Genomic DNA, 22185 nt, shown 5'->3' with positions numbered 1-22185 from the left:
CATACTGCCCTTGAATCGTATTCCACCCAATGTATCAAGATGTTCAATTGTCTTTTATTCAAGAGATGCACATCTTTCACAAATATATTTTTATTTTACTTCTGCTTTTTTCTTACAAATTGTACATATATTTTACATATATACTGTTGAATCATACCCTAAGTGTATGTAAACCTATGAGTACAACTTTAAGTTATCAATAATGAATGATACTAATTTATGTAAAGACACTATATTAATGATTTCTCACAATAATTTGGCAGCAGATGAATATCAAAATGTAATGCTATTTCTATAAATCAATGCCAGTGTGTTTTCATGTTCGGATGATCACTTATACAACATTCCAAAAAAGTCACAATTTCACATCAGTGGTGAGCTATTTTTACAACAGGCCTCCGGGCTTCTCAAGTTATCCATGGGGGCTACCTGGTGCCTGCGAGCCACCATGTTTCTGACTCCTGGTCTATACAGTCTATGTGGTGTCACATAAACCTGTAAGCGTAACAAACTATTCCGTTATCATCAAAGCTTTCTGCTTTCTCAAGCATTCGTTCAGTAGTGTGACTCCAATTCACATTTGCACTGCACTATTGCTCAACTTCTTTTCTTCTCAAACGGCCCATATTTTAGCTGTACAGTAGTTCATGAACCATACTACATGCACATTCATCATTCTGTCCCTGCCTCAACTATCACTTTTTCAGCATTCAATAGTGTCGGGAAGCCGAACACAGAGGCCTATAATAAACGTTGAGGCTCATCTGTCTCATCACATCTATGATCTTTTGATCTGTGTATAAATGTACTACTCACTAACATGAATGGTTTATGGTAAAATAGTGTGCAACCAACCACAATCATGCCTTCAATAGATCAACTTATAACACATGGCCTTTATCTTGGCCCAAGAACAATCCTGGCAGCTGTGATTGATCTTTCAAATGTATTTCAGTTGCCACACAATTAAGATGCTTCGCATACTTTGTCACTCATTAAAATGTAATTCTCAATGAGCATTGAAAGAAATTAATGTGGCGTATTCATGGGTGCTTTCTTAATGAAAGATTATGTATATAGTCATCTGTCTCTGACAATATAAATTCAATACTATAAAAACAGTTGGGTCAAAAATGGACTGACCCATAAAACTTTCTGGGTTGTTTTATACAAAACATCTACATTTCCTGGAAGAAAAAAATTGACATGAGTATTGGATATTGAATACGGTACATGTTTCACCCCAATTGGATTTTTTTTTTTTACCAGTTTTTAGAGTGAAGCGTACACTCTAAAAGCATTTGGGTTAAAAATAACACCATTTTGGGTTAAAAAATGGACCGATCCCCTAATTGGGTCAATTTGACCCACCTTCTCGTGTTGTTTTATACAAAACAGTCCAGTTTTTTGGGTTGTTTTGTGCAATGTACCAAATTTTTCGGGTAAGTTGGGCAAACTGACCCAAATAGTGGATCAGTCCATTTTTGACCCAAAATTGTGTTATTTCTTAACCCATGTTTTTCGAGTGTAATTGCATTCTACTGAGTTTTTGTCACATGGCGTATGGATAAGCTCTCTCTCAATGTTAATTTGCCTGCACACGCATACTCATGAACAAACACAACTTTGTTTTCCGCCTTGATTAACATAAAAACATAATTCATGATAACTATTCAAGCACCATGTGAGTAATTCTATACAAAAAAAACAGCTGTATCGGAAACATTATGTTTACTCTGTGTCATACTGTATATCCACAGACAAACAGGATTTGATCACAAATAAACATGTTAAAGGAAGCAGCAATTATTAATTTCATACAAATTGTACTCTTCTGATCCACAGGAAACGAAGTCCATCTGCATCCAGGGATCCAAACCAAAAATACGACCAAAGGGAGGGGGGCGACCATTCACAGTATGCCCCGACAGACGGAAGCATGCCCAGATCACCGTCTGACTATGGGGACGGGGACCCCCGGCGGGCTCCGCGGGGCCCACACTTGTATCCGGATGTAAATGCAGCATGGATTGGTTACAGAGACCGGCAGGGTCCTGGACACTGGCACTCCCAGGAATACCCTCTGGACCAGGAGCTAGATGGGCCACACAACGAATATGAGCGCCAGAGACAACGGCAGGAGGAGTTCCAGACACGCTATCGCAGCGACCCCAACCTGGCACGCTATCCTGTTAAGCCGCAGCCCTACGAAGAGCAGATGAGAATGCATGCGGAGGTGGGCCGCCTGAGGCATGAGCGACGCCACAGTGATGTCTCGTTAGCTTACACTGAGCAGGATGAGCCGGCTCCCATTCGGCTGTCCCGTCAACATCTCACCGAGCGGCGTCCGCCTATGGTGGGACAGCGATCTTACTCTGTTGACCGCTCATCGCCAGGCCCCATGGGTCCGGGCCTTGGGGGCCACAGAACATCAAACCACAGCCCCCCAACACCCCACCGCAGCCCTGTACTATCTGGGGATCTTCGGAGAGGTGATATGGGCGGAGGAGGGGATTCTATGAGGAGACAGCAACATCACTTGGACCCCAATTCAGCTGTTCGCAAGACCAAGAGGGAGAAGATGGAAAGCATGTTGAGGAATGACTCTCTGAGCTCGGATCAGTCGGAGTCGGTACGTCCTCCGCCCCCCAAGCCCCACAAAACAAAAAAGGGAGGGAAGATGCGGCAGGTGTCACTGAGCAGCTCAGAAGAGGAGCTGGCAACTACGCCGGAGTACACCAGCTGTGAGGATGTGGAGATAGAGAGTGAGTCAGTCAGTGAGAAAGGTACGTAAACACCCCTTTAGCTCACTCTTTCTGTATTTACTGTACTATATGCATTTCCCCCCGCAACTGTAATCTAAACTCCATTCAAATTCTATCAACATAATTTGCTTTTTTCCCCAGAGAAGGCAGATTTGGTTAATGTTGTTTCACGTATGTGATTGATTGTGTTGATGTAGCTTTATCTGTCAGGTATAACCTTCAGTCTGTGCTTTATCTGTATGATGAACCTTTACTCTGTTTTGTAAAGTATGTTAAGGGCTCATTGTTTTCCATTTTACCCCCCAAAAAAACAAAACATCCCTTTGTTGAATAATTATGCATTTTAATATAAGAATGTGACTTATACTTGACATTCTATCACTATAGAAACTGGCCATGAACACCAAAAATGGAAAACAGTGAGTCTATGTGAGTGCGTGTGTGTGTGTGTGGGGGGGGGGGGGGGTGAACCTCTGTTGAAATGACTTTTTTTTTTGTGCAGCCAAGATCCATTTACAAAGTCGGGCAGGAATTACGACGTACGCGACCTACGACGTTTCGACTTTACGACGCCTGTGCCTCCTCCTTCATTTTGTCCCCAGCACCATAGTGACTGCTTTTACGTGCAGTCAGTATTCGGGTTAAAGTCAAAATTCAGATTTCTGAAACTTTCTGAATATTCCGTTTCCGTTTACATGATTGAGCGGACAGTGTTGCTTCTACATTTGAAAAACCCACTGTGTACGGCGACGCATGGCGTCACGACTCAAATGGATGCCGCTTGTTACTTTCAACTGTCAATAAAACACCTGATATTCATGTCACTCAACCACATGAATGAAGCAGCCGGTTTCCTCTTCGCTCCAAAAGTGTGCTTTTATGCTGCGTCTTTGAGCTTGTTTACCTTCGCTTGTGTATTTGCGATGGGTTTCGCGCCAAACAACAAACTTCCGCATACAAGCACTTCCTGTACTACAAAGACCAGCATTCCTTGCGGTTGAGCATGCGCAGAGTGTCTCCATCGTTTCTCTTTGCGCGCCGGCACTATCTTTGCCTTTTTCGCCCTCCTCTCTTCCTTCTCCATCAACTTCTCAGCAGTAATGCTAAGTACAGAATCTTTTGCTTTTTATTTTAATGCATTTTAGGTTTTTTATACAAAGTATTTTGACGTAAATTTCGACTTTAATGGGAAATTCGTGTTACATCGCCAGTGTAGGAATGGAACTCGTAAAATGAGGACTGTATGAGGACTATATATATGTATATATATATTAGGGGTATAACGGTTTTTGTATTCGTACGGGCTTCAGGGGTCAGCGCACGCAGTCACACGAATACGTCTGATGGGGAAAAAAAAAAAAGTCAACGCCTGAGACCAAGCGACCGCCACATTTGTTGTTCGGAGAAGGAATAGATCAAAACAAATGTTGAAGACAAAGTGCAGCCAAGTGCAGGAGAAAGCATGGAGTTAGAGGAGCCGTCTGCACTATAGAAATCAGCCGTTTGTATAGTGTACGGCTTCCATACGGCGGCGATGGAGAGCCAGGCTGCGAGCGGTGGAGCGAACAAGGACTGTGTCGGCGTTGTTCGACCTCCGTGCGGTATGTTGGAGGTAACACTTCAAACATGCTAACACATGTAAGACGGTATCACCCCGATACAGTTAGCGGGGGTCGAAAAAAGAAAGCTCAACGCTCAACATCAACGACTTATCCCCGCTACTTTTAAGCAGCCTAGAGATGTGAAAGCAGACTGAGCCAAAGATATTAGTAGCAATCGGCCTATACATGGCAACATCTATACGCCCATATGCTTTAGTAGAGGAGCCGGGCTTCAATCGTTTATTAAACGTGCTGGAGTCCCGTTACAATGTTCCATCCCGGGCGCATATTGGCATATTAGCATATACAAGAGCCGTGGTGGAGCATGAGCTGTCCTCTGCTGCGCCGTAACTCTTAATATGAAGTCAAAAGTTACTAGTTGGCAATTGCTACCTGACTTTATCTGCAACCTCATTCTATCCATACCAAAAAGGGTGTTTTCCTGTCTTTAATCACTTTATTATTATTATTATTATTTATGAACAACCCTAATGCGCAAGGTTTTATTCTATTTTGTGCTTTTATAGCAGGGGAGTTTTTTTTTTGCTTTATAACAAATTGGATTTCAACTTGCTCTCTGTTAAAACTAAATAAAAAAAAAAAAACTAGTCTTATGCATTTGAAACTTATTGCTGGACAGAACCTGTACCGAACTGTGACCCCCATACCGAGGTACGTACCGAACCGTACTGGGATAGACTCCAGCACGCCCGCGACCCTTGTGAGGATAAGCGGTACATACAGTATACATGCTAGCTTGTGTTTGAGGAAAATGCATTAGAAAAGAACCCTGGGAAAAGCAATCGCTTATTAAATCACAATCGCAAAATTGAGGGGGAAAAAAATCACATTTAGATCATTTTCCAAAATTGTTCAACCCTAATTTAGTCTTAATCCTGCTTTGTTCTGTTATGTAACTGTTGTGCTCCCTGACAGACACAGCCTAGAACTGGTGGTACATTATTGATGTGGTGCTTTCCAGGTAGCCACTAAAAAAGTAGAGAAGAAGTCAGGCTGTTTCTGGGTTAGCTTTTGTGTTGGTTTTCCGCCTGTATGTGTCTGCCACATCCACATGCCGGCCTGTGTAGGAGTGAGTCAGAAAACAAAAGTAGGGTTTAAACTGCATGCTATTAGAAACAAAATTTCTGTACCAATGTACATGGGTTTATTTTATTTTATAATTGGCTCCTTTACTTATTGATCCAGCTGTTGCCATTGCATGCTTGCTGCAAGTTTGATACCCCCCCCCCAAAAAATGAACTGAACAAAATGAATCATTTTGATAACATATTAATAATGCATATTGTTATTATTGAAATACAGAATAATGATGTGTAGTTAGTTATAACAATTGTCAAGGTAACAGGAAAGCCATTGAGGCACCTGTTTTTAAATGATCTGCACAATGATATTGACCATGATTGTCATTCACCACTAGGACCAAAAATTGACCTTGACTCTTTTGTTCTGCAGCCGAAGCAAAACCAAAACAATCAACCTGCACCTAAGGCCAGACAGAAAAGAGGGCGCAAAGCACTTTTTGGCCATATGTGGTCTGTCAGCATCTCAGGGTTTATACACTCAGCTTGCCAGGGTGAGGAGATGAGATGTAATAGCAGGCTAAGCAGGGCGCTTTTTATACTGTCCAACCTACTAAAGCCCAAGGGTGCTCCTGGAGGGAGGAGACTGATGGAATGAGAAGAAGGGGAGTTCGGAGACCAGACGTTGTGCCAGCTGCAAAGGGTCTGGCTCGTGCCTGTGAGAGCTGGTTACCGATTTACCGCTATGAACTTCTCCTTGTGTTTTACTCGTTTTTGATTCCCCTGACATGCAGTCTCATAATAGTGCAGAACAAACAGAAAAGGTGACTGGTTGGCTAACTACAGCAGTGAGGTGGGCTTTGTGCAGTGATAGCTAAACATTCATAATGATTCATGACTATGGAAATCCGTTTTTGCAACCCAGTTTAGCTGTTAGACAACTCGAAACCATTTTCTTCAACCAATGGCTGATAGTGTACTGGTTCGCTTGCTTCACCAGTGACAGTGTGTACACTGTGTACAGTGTGATTGGTGGTCTCTCTGGATATAAGCGAATGGCAATCAGTACAGGGTGAAGTGCGCCTTCTTTTGTAAATCACTCGAATTAGGCTCCAGCTCCCTGCGACCAAGCATGTGCAGTTAAATGGGGCTAACTCTTCGACATTAGTTTAGATAGTAGTAGTATTTTAAAATGTATAGTGTGATCTCTCGCAATTAGTCACTATCAGTGACATCATCGCCCTGGTAACATACTGTACACTGTTTGTTTCACACATGCCTCTTTCCGGCGCCTCTTGAGCTATAGTAAAACCACCATCAATAATTAATGATCCAATTAATAGTTTACACTGTTTTTTATTGAGCTGTCAAAGTGATGGAGAGCATGCTGTTGGTGAACTCCACCACCGCCTGCACTCTGCCTTCATCCTGAATCAGCACTTTGTGCTACCGAGGAGCCGGGGCGAACAGGCAGGGCTGGGCGTAGACTGCTGATGCTCACAATTCACTAGCGTGATGAGTTTCCGCCTCCCGTAAAAACCACACAGTGCCTAGTTTTGCCTAGGGGATTGGTGCCCAGTTTTGGAGTGCCACTCTTAATAAAGCCTGAGGAGAGAAAGGAATAATGCATGGCCCTCTGTACTGACACCTGTGCCCACTTGTTTTAGCAGATGTAGATGAAGGCCTTGGAAAAACGGTACAGTAGTGGCTATATGTTAGATTCTGTGCGTGTGTGTCTATGCACTTAAATCACTTCAGGTAGGTAATTTAGTATGTAAAAGTCAGTACAAGACAGGCAGATTCAGTACAAAATTGCATGTGTGAGTCTGCTTTGGAATGATAACAGCTTCCACTCTTCTGTGAAGACTTTGGTGAAGTTTTTTGTGTGTTTGTAAGATTTTATTTGGTCCGTTCATCCAGAAGAACTTCCATCCGCCCTATTTTTTTACTTTAGACTGTTCAGGGACGCTGGAAGCTGGGCCTATCTCAGCTGACTTCTTCGGGCGGAAGGCAGACTACACCCTGGACTAGTTGCCAGTCGGACAGACACACATTCACATCGTTAATGAGTAGAGATTACACTGCCGCCCTACACCGAATTCTGGCAAATGTACCACTTCTACAATTCTCATGGTTCAGTGACCACGTGTAAGTTCAAATACTAAAGTGTTAGGTCTGTTCAGAACATCTGTTCTTGTTCAACGCAAATTGGTTAGGGTTATGTTAGATGGGTTGAGGTCAGGGCTTTGTTTGCGCCAGTCAATGTCCTCCTCAACTCAGCTGTCCTTACTTGATGTACTGGAGCAAACGGGTCTTGCCAAACACCTTATGGGTTAATGAATTGATCAAGTATAATGTGTTTTGACAGTCCTGATGTGAGTTTTTCATCTCCCAGATAAAAAGTCTGGCCTCGGGCAAGGGATTTGTTCAATGGAGTTTGTCTGCCATGCTGAAATACTCTCCAGTGTTTATACTGCTGACACAAAAGCAGCTGGGGAGGATAATCACTGTTGTCAGCTGTTGTTAGAGGGTCACAGAGGCTAACGCCTGTCAAGGGACACTCAAAGTGTTTTATCAAAATGCATAATTTGTTTTCATACTAACAACTGATGGCTTTATGGATGGTGGTGATGATTATGATGATGATCCTTTCTCACAACTCTGGAGTAGACAAATACTGTTAAGTCTCATAACAATTAGCTTTTATGGATCTTTGGTTTGAGCACACTATGGGGCATATTCTCCCGTTTGCGCTGAAATGAATTCCTTACGTGCTTTTCACGTGCACTTTCAAAGTATGGCGATTGTCCCGTCTCAGCTTCTGACACCCCCACCCTGCGTAACCACCAAAGAGGCGCGATTGGGTGAAATCTGAGGGTGACACTAATTTCCAAATCGTTTGCGTTTTTGTGAGACGTGTGAATTCTATAGAGATCCATTTTGAGAATACAGTATGCCACACTTTTACTATGAAATTTACTTGCGTCAGAGTAAGTAGTGACCTTCGTCAGTGCCTGCTTTCGGGAAAGGAAACATTTGAAGAGATCTTTTTTTGACACAAAACTTTGAGAACATTTATAAGTCAAAACTCAGGACTCTATTGTGAAAACAAACCATTAACATTACTGATAAATTATAAATATTTCACACTATATTAATATACTTTTAAGCTTATGGGCCACTCCTCCTGGCTGATGTACTCCACCTTATCGCAATGTCCATCTTGTCTGTCTGTCTGTCTCTTTGCCATTTCCAGGTCTTTACATCAACTCTCCCGACTAGAAGTCCTGTAGAGGTTCTTACAATGCACAGCTCTTTTAGGGCAAGTAATTGTGTATATGTCTTGATGCCACTGCCACAGAGGAAGGGGCATCTAGCACTCACTACAGCTTAACTGACTTCATTTAAGTACACAGAATTGCTATCAATAGCTAGTGCTCCACATGCATTTTGAATACGAAAAGTCACCCCTAATCATCTGTCATGTTTAAATGAGAACAAAATGTAATTCTGTCTCTCTCTCTCACTCTCTCGCTCTTGCCCTTATTCCTTTGTCATCTTCAACACCATATTGCTCTCTTTTGAGAACATTACTGCGACCTTTGGATGCAGTATTAATTAGTTAAGTTTTTAATCCTCTTGAAAGAAATTGTTCTCTACGTGTTCTTCATCTTTCTGCTCTGCGAATTAACATACCTTAGAAAACTCAAACGTGTTTCTAATCTGTTGGCAGACACATTGGACAGTGGTCACAAATGAGCTATGGCCACTGAATGGTTCTTAGTTGGTGAACTGCTCTTATAACTATGTCCATACCATGGGTATTCCCCATCAATGATAATAATCATCAGAAGCTCATCTTTCATAGCTGCCCTTTGTGCATTTTAAATTGAGGTCAGTTTAGCCTGTGTGCTACTGTTATCTGAAACCCGAGTTGCACATGATAACAGATCCCCCCTCGTTCCACATCTATAGATTCTGCTGTGATGATGAAAAGATAGAAGCGTCTTAACTTTTACAGATGGTAGCTTGATTATGTTTAAAATAGTAGTATCGCTATACTCTATAGTAGTATGATTGTAAGATACCGTAGGTGCTATACCTTTCATAGTAGAGTCTTGGGGTCTTATTTTCATTGTGCAAGGGGCAGGGCCAGATGAAGTTTTAGCAATTTTGTAGAACGACGCAGTTAAACAGAGGCTGTCTGTGCCTTTTGGGCATCAACACTGTACCACAGTAGCCATATTTATGAATGAAATACAATGATATCAGCGGAAGAAAGTCTCACTGCGCTTCATCAAATCCACCATAGCGTTGAACCACCTGCGCCACAACTAAGGCTTGGCGCCCTATTTTTGTGCCCAGCCCAAGTCTAGCGCAAAGTGCAGGATTTTTTTTTTAGGTTTTTCCTACACTCACGCAGGTGAAAGGGGGCGTTTACGTCATTGACACCCCCACTGTGGGCGGGAATGCAGCCTATCTTTTTGCCATCCATAGAAGCTGCTTTCCACCTTTTCATTTAAATTCACAGAAAGAGAGGCGCGGTCTGCATGGCATGTAGATGCAGGAAATTGGCGTACCCAAAGTACATTTAAAACACATTAAAAGAAGATCTCAGATTGCAAATTATGTTAGGTTGGCCGCTGTGGGTGGGCTCTTGGACATCACTATCTACCCCCGAACATGAGGCCATGTGTGACAACCTCTAAAAATGACAATTTGCTATTACGTAGATTTTGGTGCAAATGCATTGCTTTGATGACATTGTGAACTTTGTGGAAACATGTTTTTCTGTACCGTCCATGCATATAAGCACAAAGGAACTGAAGTGGCTCAAAGTAAACAACTCATCAGAGCCCTCATTTATAACTATAAACAGTGATAACAGAGGCTGTTCTTTGGTTTTGGCGATTTTTCGTTTCCATTGCCAATTGAAAATGTATTGTTAAACTGTCTGCGCTCCTGCGAAAAACAAAAATATGTATTTTTTGTCAGACAGTGACAAAGTATTAATCTTAATTTCTGCCTCTGTCACATCTGAACATTTACCTGAGTATGTCAAAAGGGCAAGACATTACAATCAGGATGGTGATTAAGTTACATATTAAAAAAAGCATCATATTACATAAAGCAGCATCCCCAGTGTAGCATCTCCACATACACAATCAGGATGGTGATTGTAATGTGTTGCCCTTTTGTCATACTGTTTTTATATTTATTTTTATCTCTAAGAGTCATCCATTTACATTTTGTTTGGACTTTTGGAAATCTTTAATTAGTTTTGGATTTGGTAAAAGTACTATTAATGGTGTACATTTATTTCCATCGTATGTTATTTCATGCGAGTGACTCGCTGTGGCATCGCTGTAGGGAAAGTAACGCTTAGTTGAAAGAGAAAGAAACTAACTTGAAGTGCTAAAACAATAAGTTGTTTCTGAAAATGGCACGATAACAGCAATTATGTAGTTCATTTGTTGACCATAATCCAAAGTTGTTTTTCAGTGATGACTCAACTACGCATTCACTCAGTAACGATGATGTGGTCTGTCACAGACGGAATACAATCAGTATGCCCATGTGGATTGATGACCGGGAGTTCAGTACAGTATCATGTTCCGTCAGGACTTGAGGGATTACCCGGAATCGAAGCAGAGTCACTTCCGATGAACTGCTACTCTACCAACTAAGTGTTGCAGGGTTGTGTTTTCCTTGTGTTGGTCAAGTCGGTACCGTTTGTGTTATAACCTCAACTGTCATTTTGCTTTTTCCATAGGGATCATATATGGTTGTGAGAATTTGTGGAGCATGTGCACTGGGGTCGTTGTATACTTGAGCCTGTGTGTATGCGTGTGTCAGTTTGTGTCTATGTTGTGGTTTGTGGTGTCCTCACTGCTCCCTCTTGCTGTCCTCTCTCATGTACGTACACCCTCCCCGCGCCTTACAGGAGATTTGGATGGCCATTGGTGGGACCATGCATCTTGGCATAGCAGCGAGGCCTCCCCAATGTCTTTGGTGAGACATGTGGAGTCCCCTCCTTCCTGCCTCGTAACCTCTATCTGTGTCTCTGTCCTTCTCCTCCCCTCATCCCCTGTATTCCAGAGTCTATTGTCATTTCACATTTCCTTTGTTTTATTTACACCTTTGCATGTTGTTTTTCTGTTTTCTTTCTGTTTTTATCCCACACCTTTAGGGGACAGTCAAAGGGGAAAAAGAAAAACAATTGAGCAGGCATTTATGTCTGAGCCGGCACACACCTTATCTGAGAGGCAAAAGAAAATGGTGCGCTTTGGGGGACACTCGTTTGAAGAGGACTTGGCGTGGTGTGAACCGCAAGTTAAAGACTCAGGAGTTGATACGTGCAGTAGCACTACGCTAAACGAGGAGCATAGCCATAGTGAGAAGGTACTGAGACAATCTAGCCTGCATTTTTTGCTATCTATTTATGATCTCTCCGTCTTTGTTTGCTCTGTGTCACTAAGTGTAAATAGGTGAGATGTTTGTTTTTTTGCGTTTTATTTGACGTTGTCTAAAATCAATTTCTTTTACGATTTTGTTCCTTTTTGTTTTGGGTTAATTATGGCTCCACCTTGCTTGGTGTGGCTGGAAAAAAAAGTCTTGCAGGGATACCCTCTATGCTTGCTACTTGTACTTGCTGTATTGCTCCCCAATAGAAACAAACCACACACCTTCCAGTAGTAGTAGTAATGACGACCACTGACACTGAACTTCTCTGTTTGTCATGGCACAAAGGAATGTGTGTCTCTCCTAGTTGCATGCTCGTTTTCGTATGTTGTGTTGTTGCTCTGTAGCGGTCCTGTTAAAAGTGACAGGCAAACCTTAGGCCATCCCTCTCACTCTGCTGCCCCCTCCCCCCACAGCAACCAGTCCAGATGAAACCTTCCCTTGGCCAATATTCCACCCAATTTTATACAAAAACCTAACCAATTGTCAGCACACCTAATAGGGGAGATTGGATTTTATTTTAATTTTTTTTTTACATGTTTTTCTTTTTTCCCTTCCACTGCTGCGTCTGTTCTCACCCCATGTGTGTTTCACTGCTTCGTTGTGCGCAATGTGCTTTTCATTCTTAAAAAAAAACATCTGTCTTTAATTTGGTTCCTGTATAGAAGATGACCCTTTTAGCCCTTTTCTTAGTCTTCTATCCCTTCAATAACTCCTCCTGAAAAATGGTTGTATATGTGTAGTGAATTTTCTGCGTGAAACACTGCCCTTCTTTCCCCCAAGTTTGATGCGCTGGTTTAGTAATGCTGGGGCTGCTTGCTTTACTCTGCATGGGGCACTGCATGACTCTCACTCCACCCCTCACTCTGGCAGGTTCACAAAAGCTCTGGAAATGACCATGTTAAATCTTATATTTCCTATAAAGTACTGTATATCATCAGCGGATTTATAAATGCTTACTTTTCTGAGGTAGAACATTGAGAAAAAAAAATGAACATGAAAAATGTATAGTACTACACTTGAGCGCCGAGCTTGTGTGAACTTTCCCACTCTAAGTGAATAATCACTTCTCCGACTGCCCCCATTCACTGAACTTATCTAAAGTGATCACATTCAAGTTTGTAAACACAAGGTGTGTTGTCGCTCTGACCTCGTAGCATCCGGTGACGTGGCAGCCGTCCAAAGATGGGGATCGTCTAATAGGGCGCATTTTGCTCAATAAGAGAATGAAAGATGGAAGTGTGCCTCGAGACTCAGGAGCTCTGCTTGGTCTTAAGGTGAGCTTACTCTGGTAGTGTGTTGATCTATACTGTGCTCTCTGTTTGTGTGATTTTCCTCTGCTGCCTCCAATATCTCATGATATCACCTTGCTTTCTAGTAGATCTCAATGTGACTTGACTCTGTTCCTGATTACGATTATTCTTTAGCAAGAGCGCGCTTGTAATTGAAACCTCTAAAATGATTAAGTTACATATTAAAGCAGCATCTCCAGCGTAGCATCTCCACAAACTCTCAAGTGCCACTGTTGGCCCTTACATACTAAGATAATTCCATATGGTTCAAAACAACTTAAATCCAGACGGATAGGGGACCAAAAGGATAGTGAACAAAAAACAGCAAGATGGGGGTTGGGGGTGGTGGCGGTTGTGGTGGGTAATCATTACTGATTAAATGAGCCTCCTAAAAATGCACGTTTGTGTCTGCTCAGTGCCTTTGTGCGTTTCTGTCTCCTCAGCAGCAGCAAACACACACTGCAGTCCAGCCAGTCAGTCCATCATTCATGCTGCCAGCTTTGCCCTCACAGTCCATCCCTCTCTGTTCTCCTCTGCGAGGCCCCCGCTTCGGCCTCAGCCTGTTATATAAAGCCATTTCATTTAGCAGACTTCCCTAAGCTCCTTTGTATGTTGGCATTCAGCCTCCATTAAGCAGGATTTTATTTGTATGATGAGAGTGGAGTATGGCATCTTGACTACAGTACAGTACTAGCCCACAGGCTTGCACTGTTGCAGAACCCCAGAACAGTCCTAGTGTGTGCCCCAAAGGACTAAAGCATTACCCTGGACATTAAAACAGAACGGAAACAAATAATACTTTCTTTTATGTCACACCTTCCGTTGACAAAGCTTTTCTGTAGTATCATACTTGAAAATTGACTGCAGGAAAAAAGTTACAGTTATACACAAACAGGAGTATGCGTTGTAACTGGAGGTGATCTGCTCACATGTTTTCCATCAGCGTAGTTACTAATACATTCACCTCTCTTCTTCACCACAGGTGGTCGGAGGCAAGATGACAGAATCTGGTAGACTTTGCGCTTTCATCACTAAAGTGAGAAAAGGAAGTCTAGCGGACACTGTAGGGCACCTCAGACCAGGTATTCAGAACAAAAATTTACATTTTATTAAACTAAATTTTGTGCTGACTTACGGAACAAGGACACACTTGAGTTTAACAACATGTTATGATCTTACAGGTGACCAGGTGCTGGAATGGAATGGAAGGCTTTTACAAGGCGCAACATTTAAAGAAGTTTACAATATAATTTTAGAATCCAAGCCTGAACCACAAGTGGAGCTGGTGGTCTCGCGGCCCATCGGGTGAGAGATCACAACCCCTTTCAATGTGCTACTTTAGTCATTCACAAGTCAGTCACACGTTTGTGTTCTGAGTGTGTTTGTACATGCTTTAAAATACTCTTATATTCTTCACATCCATGATGATGATGATGATGATGATGATGATTATTATTATTATAATTATTATTATTATTATTGATGTTAGTGTTATATTTGTGAAGCTCACAAAATGATCAATATTTAAATATATAGGTTAATGTGAAAGTTACCCACTTTATTTGCATCAGTCAGACTTTGTTCAGAGAGATAGTTCCTCAAAATATGACCTACAAGACTGTTATCACTTAAAACAAAATTAATTACTTTCACCTTTTGTCTTGAGTGTGTGTGAGTGTTTGTGTTGTGACTCCACCCCAAACAAAATAGATAGAACAACAAGTAGCGGAGCAGCCCCCCAAAACACATTTTAATCTCAGTTGCTGTCTGTGTGTATTTTATCATGTGTTCCTTCACACAACATGACTTGTTTTAGTACATGATCGCTCTTGGAATAAGTGCTCCAGCTATGTGAGCTTGTTTTAAGTAGTTAAACCTATATGCCTTTCTCTAATTCGACCTTCAACATTCATTTCCCTAAGTGTATTCAGGGCTTACCGTAAACTATGGCACTGTGTTATAATTATTATACAGGTAAAATTCAAGCTAAATAAACATTGCAGTATTGGCTTTTCTGTGAAAATTTTGCATATCGTCACTGTGCTGTGAAAAACATTTATGTCCATTTTTTTTTCAATTTTCTTATTTTTACGTGAATGGTGTTTCCGCGGTACAGACATCGCATTAACGTGAAAATTAAAAAAGCGTTCCAAAATTGGAAAATGTTTTTCACAGGACAGCAACGATGTGTAGCATTTTAGTAGGTTTGCTAATTCGTTTCCCAGCTAAGCCCAACTAAAGCGCAATTGTTTGAGGTTGTACTTGTTCCACATTGTTAAGTAAATCCCAGTTTTCACACAGTGTGGGCAAAAGGGGAAATATTTTCAGCTGATGAAAAGTATGGAACAGTCCACTGTCTGAAAATTTAAGCAAATGATCAAAGCTGAAAATACTGTGTGTGATTCAGAGAGCTAAAAGGCTCATTCAGATAAAAGTGTATCAAAGAAAGTTTTAGTCGGGCGAGTTGTATTAAGAGAGCAGCTGTTGAGCCACTGATGCAAGCAGGTATTTGAATCTGCCGATGTCTCCCGGGAATAGCCTCTCGATGCAGGATCCGACAAAGGCTTGCGGTCATGCCTTACACTGTATTTATCAATGCTCACAAGGAGAAATGTTTGCAGTGGGCTCAAAAATACACGGAGGCTAATTTTCAGCAAGGACAGTATATTCATTGATGGATGCTGTGCTGCTTTGGATGGTCGTGATAGATGGAGTTTCGTATTGTTGTTGAAGCCACCATGTCCCAATAATGCTGCAATGTAAGCAAGGAGATGGCGGGGTAAGGCTTTGGACTTGAATAATAGGGCTTCAGATAGTTGGCTGCTTGTTGCAACCCGTGCATAATAATAATTTATTATAATTATAATTATAGTAATACATTGCTGTCTCCTGAAAACGGATCCTTTTGGAAGTACAAGGATTCCGCCCGACGCCAGCGATATGTATAATAATTTGGAATGTTGTGTATACCTAGTCTAAGAATGAATGTTGTTACCATGTCTTCTCACCTCTTTCTTCCTTTCTCGGGCTCTGACTCTCTCAAGCCTCATATGAGAACATTGCAGCTGCAGTTTTAAACTATGTCACTTTCTCTCTCTGTCCTGGTTTGTTCTGCTAAGGGGTCTGCTGAATGAATGAAAACTAATGTTGTACTTAAGATCATTAAAGCACAGCGCATTCAGCATTATCTTAGTGATTCACTTGGCCTCGTCCTTTTCTTTTGTATCCCCCAGAGATATTCCAAGGATACCAGACAGCACACATGCACAACTGGAATCAAGTGAGTCTTCATCGTTTAACATACTTTGTCCATTACATAATCCCACTGTGTCTGACTAATCAACCAAGTATACAATTTGACACAAAAGACTCTTACAAGGGGTTTAGAAAATTCTTATGCACTTAGGTAGGTGAACAATGATATTATGTTCTACGCTCCTATTATGTTGGCATTCTATTAACTATGAAGGATACATCCTACACTTTTATCTTACTCATAGCTTTTTAATACATATTTATAGACCATGAAGTTATTTTTAAGATATTTATAAACTCTTCACAAGGACATCACTCTTAAGTACCCAAAATCTGAATGAATTTCTACTTCCGATTGCCTCTCTGTATTACAATCATGCTCCTTCCCCCGCCTACCTCTCATTTCTATCATTCGCCATTTCCTACATTTCTCTTGTCACATGTATTTTAAAATGAACTATCAATTCTAAACGGCTGCCTCATGTCGTCTTTCAGGTTCAAGTTCTTTTGAGTCCCAAAAGATGGATCGCCCATCCATTTCTGTCACCTCCCCCATGAGTCCCAACATGCTGAGGGATGCTCCCCAGTACTTGTCAGGACAGCTTTCAGTAAGTGACCTTACACTGACATATGGCCTATGAAAATTAGCCTTGTCCATTGGTGAGCTGAGCTATGAACTAGAGCCACATCCAACTGATGTTTATTTTCCTTTGTATAATTTTAAATGTGCACGTTGATACAACTCGAGAAAATGGTGTGCGAGTTTGTTAAGGCAAACGGGCACAGAGTAACATGTATTTGGCTGACCTGTTTATCATCCCGATTCTGGATTGTCAGTGATACCGTGTGTCCATTTTATAGTTTAAAAACCCTCCTGGGATGAATGGGACGGCGACGATATGACAGGAACTAATTGTATAAATTGGGATTTACAAGAAATAATTTTGTGTGCGTGTGCGTGCATGTATGTGTTTTAAGCAATGAAAATGTTCACATGACGAAAATGCTAGATTTCGGTAAGGTCAAATCAATATGACCAAAATATTTTGTTGTAGTCTTCAAACTTAAAAGCTTTGTGGGATAATGACACAAGATGCCATGTTTGGCACTAAAGTCGGGTAATTGCGCACCCATAGCATCTGATAAGCAGAGAAGAGACACATTATCTCTGGAAAAAAATCTTAAAGATTTGAATGAAAGGACAAAAATAATAGCGCCCTAAAAGTGCACACATCTGTTTTTGTGTTTGGGTGAATTGTGAGTTGATGTCTTTTTGTGGGATTTTGGTTTTATTGCATTTCCTTTGTTGTTAATTTTGCTTATCCAGAGCCAAAGCCTTAGTAGAAGAACACCGCCTATTCCCCCTAGGGTCCAGGTAATGGGCCCTGTCTGAAGGGCACCCTCTATTTGGTCTTTGCTCTTTGACTGTTGACTGGCCTTTTTCTGTTTCCATATTTGGGAAAATGCATTTCCAGGGAAATTAATGCTTCGTGTTTCCCTGTCAGTGCAGTGCCTTGTGTTACGTTCTTCTGTATGATTTCTTGCTATCACCATTTTGATTCGAGTTATGATGTATTGCTCATGTTAACCCATTCGTGTCAGTTTGCCTAGGCAGTGCATGCCCAACTAATCAACATCAGAAAAAAAATTCCATTGCCTGGTTCAATTTGCTGATATTACATTTTTTGGTAATACATTAGCTCTTGACATACACGGTTGCAGGAGGGTGGTTTAATGACAGAGGACTGGACTTATTTTCCACTTCATTGTAAAATAAACCCACCTTATGTAACTCCATCATCATCAGCGCGCACACACACATCTCCTGGGATACTGTTCCTTGTGTGTGTGTTCTAGTGATGGCAGTAGTGTAAATTATTATTAATCCTGTTTTGTTGAACTTGTTTGTGGTGCCATTTTGCAGCGAAAACAGAGTTGAACATTACGTTTTACAGCCAAACTATTGTTTATCTTGCGGATAAAGTACACAAGACAATATATTGCATGTTTAAAAATGGCACTAAAACAAAGAAGTGGAGCCAGCAAGGACCTCTCTTTGCCATCTTGTATATCAGTAGTGTACTTCTATAACTCTGTGACATTTGATGGAACTGGGGACAAACATTTTGATTTGTTAATTTTGTCTCACCGTCTTGCATAAAAAGTTGTATAGATTCTTACAGACAGCTGTTATGAATGCTGAACTCATCGACAGAATATTAGACCGTGTTTGTGTGTGTTTATTTTTTATCAGTTCCTCAATAACTCCTTAGGGAAAATTTGATGTGGGATTTCATTGTATTTCTTAAACTTCATAAATATGTGTTAATAATAATAATAATAATAATAATAATATTAATTAACATGGTTTTAGGGACTATTGAGGGACCTATGGATGTTTTTTGTCCAACCAATTTGCTCCAAAGTTGCAAGCATGTGTTGGCTGATTCCAAATAACATATGAAGCCATTAACTCACCGCAGCCCGACATCAGACATCAGGTTGTGTGCAAAGGCATGCCACTTAAAGAGAGTAGCTAATAAGAATTAAAATGTACGTTAATAGCAAATGAACATGGAAGATTGGTCTAATTACTCGTGAGGTTTTTTGAAAGTTGTTAGTATTTATTTAGTAGTGGCTATATATATAGCCTTGGAATTCACAGCAGCCAGGTGTTGTCTTTGTTGGTATCGACTTAACTTTATAAAATGGCAATAGTATAACGTAGTGACAACATTTTAAAAACAGCTGACAAATGGGTCCCATTGTTTTTATGCACAGAGAAGTAGTGTGATGCCTTCAGATAAGCAGTGTGCATTTTGAATTGATTTAGTAGGTTTGCTAAAAATAGTACAGTTCTGTATCAAATAACTTAAGCCTTGAAATCATCTTGTTACACCCTTTTGAAAAGCCACGGGGACTCGAGTTTGCTAACGTCTTGTGTTTTGACTCTTATAATTTATCGTGTTTATTAGGTTTTTAATGAAGTTGCTCACAAATGCATGATCAGGTCATATTGAGTGACATGCAGTATTCTGAAAGTAGGATGGTTTTTTTACATTTACATTTATGGGGAACAGCCTTAGTCATAAGCTCCCGTCTATTTTTACATTTTCTCGACAACCTTGTCTTGGCTGCATTCTTTTACAATGCTGCATGGAGCTGGTAGTTTTACTTGCTGGTGCAAACCCTCTCCATTATCATATTCTTGAAGAAGTATGGACAAAAACTTAGAAGATGCCTTTTTTCCCATTCCATCCAATTGCTTTAAAGCCACTGTTAGAGTTTTACCTCTTCTAAGTGTCTGCTTTTGGAGTCCATACTTCCCTTTTACCACCTTTGATTACTCTTGCAAGAGCATGATTGATTTGCCAATATCCGTGCCCTTTGTCCAATATCGGCGACATTATTACAGACAACATCATCACTGCTAGGTGGCATTATTTCCCTTGAGCACATGCTGGCAATGTTAGAGCATCTTTCTAGTAGTGTTTCACTTCAACTTTGGTTAAATGAGATCCAGATGAATTACAGCCAATTCCTTTCCTTAATATTTATTCATCTGTGCAAGAGAAACACTGCAGGATGAATGATCAGCCCAGACCCAAACTTACACTATAGTTTATAAACACTTATACACACAAATTGATCATGCTCAGACATACAAACAACTTTTTCGTTTGATTAAGTCGCATACACATTTGTTTAAAGGGGGACCTCCTAATTTACAAAGAGACAAATATAAAGTTAATAAGGATCTACACATACTACGCCAATGTCAGCACTGTCCATTTTTAAAGGGGAAGTCAACCCAAACATATTTTTTTACAGAATATGTTCTATGCAGGTCCACTAGTCTAAACACGGCATTCTGATTAATATTGTGTTTGTGGAATATGAGAAATCCACCCGTTTTTAACTAGCTCAGGGAGTGGCCATTTTGTCACTTCTGTCGACTGAAGATGACATCTACATTGCTCAGGTCTCAGATAACGACCAATCATTGCTCAGCCTCAGAAATCAGGCGAGCAGTGATTGGTCATTATCTGAGCCCTGAGCAACTTCAATGTCATCTTCAGTCAGCAGGTGGCAAAATGGCCGCCCCCTGAGATGGCTAAAAATGGGTGAATTTTGATGCTTAACTTTATTCCACAAACGCAATATTAATCAGAATGACATATTTCAACTAGTGGGCCTGCGAAGAGCATATTCTGGAAAAAATATTATATAATATATATCAAAAAATATATATTTAAAAAAAAGTTTGCATTGACTTCCGCTTTAATGATCTTGTATTCTAATGAAGTACATGTGACTTTATAAGATACTTGAGTACATACAGGAGAGGACCCCGTATTGTAGTCAACAACTGTGCTATGTAAAGGAAACAATAGTGCATGCCAAGATTTAATAAAGCCTGGCGAAACTGTCTTCTCCAGCATTATTCACTTTGTGCATTTTCACAACTTGCGGCTCAGGTCGCCGTGACTGAATTATGCTTCTGTTCTGCACTTGCAGGTCAAACTGTGGTACGACAAAGTCGGCCATCAACTAATAGTCACCATACTGGGAGCCAAAGACCTGCCACCCAGGGAAGATGGTCGGCCCAGAAATCCTTACGTGAAAATCTACTTCCTCCCTGATAGAAGGTGAGTGCCGGGACTGTTGCCATTTCATGTTAATGTGTGGTGATAAAATTTGCTGACTTGTTCAGTGTCATGTCTGACCACACTCCCATAATTCATTGTGCACTGTGTACCACAGTGCCTGTTGACTTTGTGGTTCTTTCATGTTACGATTGTAAATGAAAATAGTTTGAATTATTCTTCCCCCAGTGACAAAAGCAAGAGGAGAACAAAAACAGTGAAGAAATCCTTAGAGCCTAAATGGAACCAGACCTTTATGTATTCCCCGGTACATCGGCGGGAGTTTCGGGAACGCATGTTGGAGATCACGTTGTGGGATCAAGCCAGAGTGAGGGAAGAAGAGAGTGAATTCTTGGGAGAGGTAAGGAAGACAAAAAGGCATCTCACCAATGTGTACATTTTCACTTCCAATTTTTTCTGCGCAATGATTCTAGGCTTTACACAATCAGGAATTTGGGGCCAATCACCAATTAGCGAGTTTGAAAAAAAAAAAAAAAAAGGACAACCGCTCACCAATCGAATCAGAAGATGGATCGGAAGACAACTTGTATATTTCCTCTATAGTCGACGCCCACCATTTGTGGGGGATATGGACTGGACCAAACCATAATATCTACATAAAATTGACAGCGATTGAAAAGCATTGGCGAAAACATGAAAAATACTTAAAAAAAACACTGATAAACGTTAAATATACCATGTATTGTTTAGGTGTTTACAACATCTCCTCTGACGCTAAGGAGAAACAAAATGCAAGAATATCACCAGTCAATCAGGTGGACGAAGGTTTTATTAAAACTTTGCCTAGTAAATACTATTGCTATTTTGGTTCAACAGCTGTAAACAAGTCCATACCAACTACACCAACATCCTCCCGCCACATTCTGCTCCTGCTGCCTGCTCCTTTTTGGCTCATACTGGAAGCGGGCTGTGTTGTACAAGTCCTGGTGCCCACAGACCGCTATTATTATTTTGTCCTGCATTGGTTGTCCACTTTTTACCTGCAAAGGACACCACCCGCGCATGTGCCATGTGTGTGTGTGTGAGATGTACTAAGCACATTCCCAAAGTCGTACGGCTCCAGCACAGATTCGGCCCTATCTGCACAAACTCTATTGACTTTA

The 22185-nt window shown here is 41.0% G+C and overlaps 1 protein-coding gene across 27 annotated transcripts in view; it reads left to right on the top strand.

Annotated features, from left to right (window-relative positions):
• The window catches only part of rims2a (regulating synaptic membrane exocytosis 2a), a 146446-nt gene that overhangs the window by 75123 nt on the left and 49138 nt on the right, over positions 1–22185 (top strand). For 17 of the 27 annotated variants that reach the window (XM_086039291.1, XM_086039289.1, XM_086039280.1 and 14 more), the window contains 10 exons: positions 1846–2786; positions 11597–11808; positions 13026–13145; positions 14143–14242; positions 14342–14465; positions 16394–16440; positions 16911–17023; positions 17743–17790; positions 20934–21064; positions 21251–21422. In XM_086039291.1, coding sequence (XP_085895417.1) covers positions 1846–2786; positions 11597–11808; positions 13026–13145; positions 14143–14242; positions 14342–14465; positions 16394–16440; positions 16911–17023; positions 17743–17790; positions 20934–21064; positions 21251–21422 — 2008 coding nt within the window. Of the gene's footprint in view, positions 1–1845; positions 2787–11350; positions 11419–11596; positions 11809–13025; positions 13146–14142; positions 14243–14341; positions 14466–16393; positions 16441–16910; positions 17024–17742; positions 17791–20933; positions 21065–21250; positions 21423–22185 lie in introns of all 27 variants that reach the window. The other 10 variants (XM_086039306.1, XM_086039296.1, XM_086039292.1 and 7 more) reach the window with 2 other exon arrangements.

The sequence above is a fragment of the Filicampus tigris genome, chromosome 8 (genome assembly GCF_054856515.1).
Source record: "Filicampus tigris isolate MCC_2025a chromosome 8, RoL_Ftig_1.0, whole genome shotgun sequence".
In the NCBI taxonomy this organism is placed as follows: Eukaryota; Metazoa; Chordata; class Actinopteri; order Syngnathiformes; family Syngnathidae; genus Filicampus; species Filicampus tigris.
The sequence above is the reverse complement of the archived record's forward strand: the minus strand, read 5'-3'. Positions and strand labels throughout refer to the sequence as shown.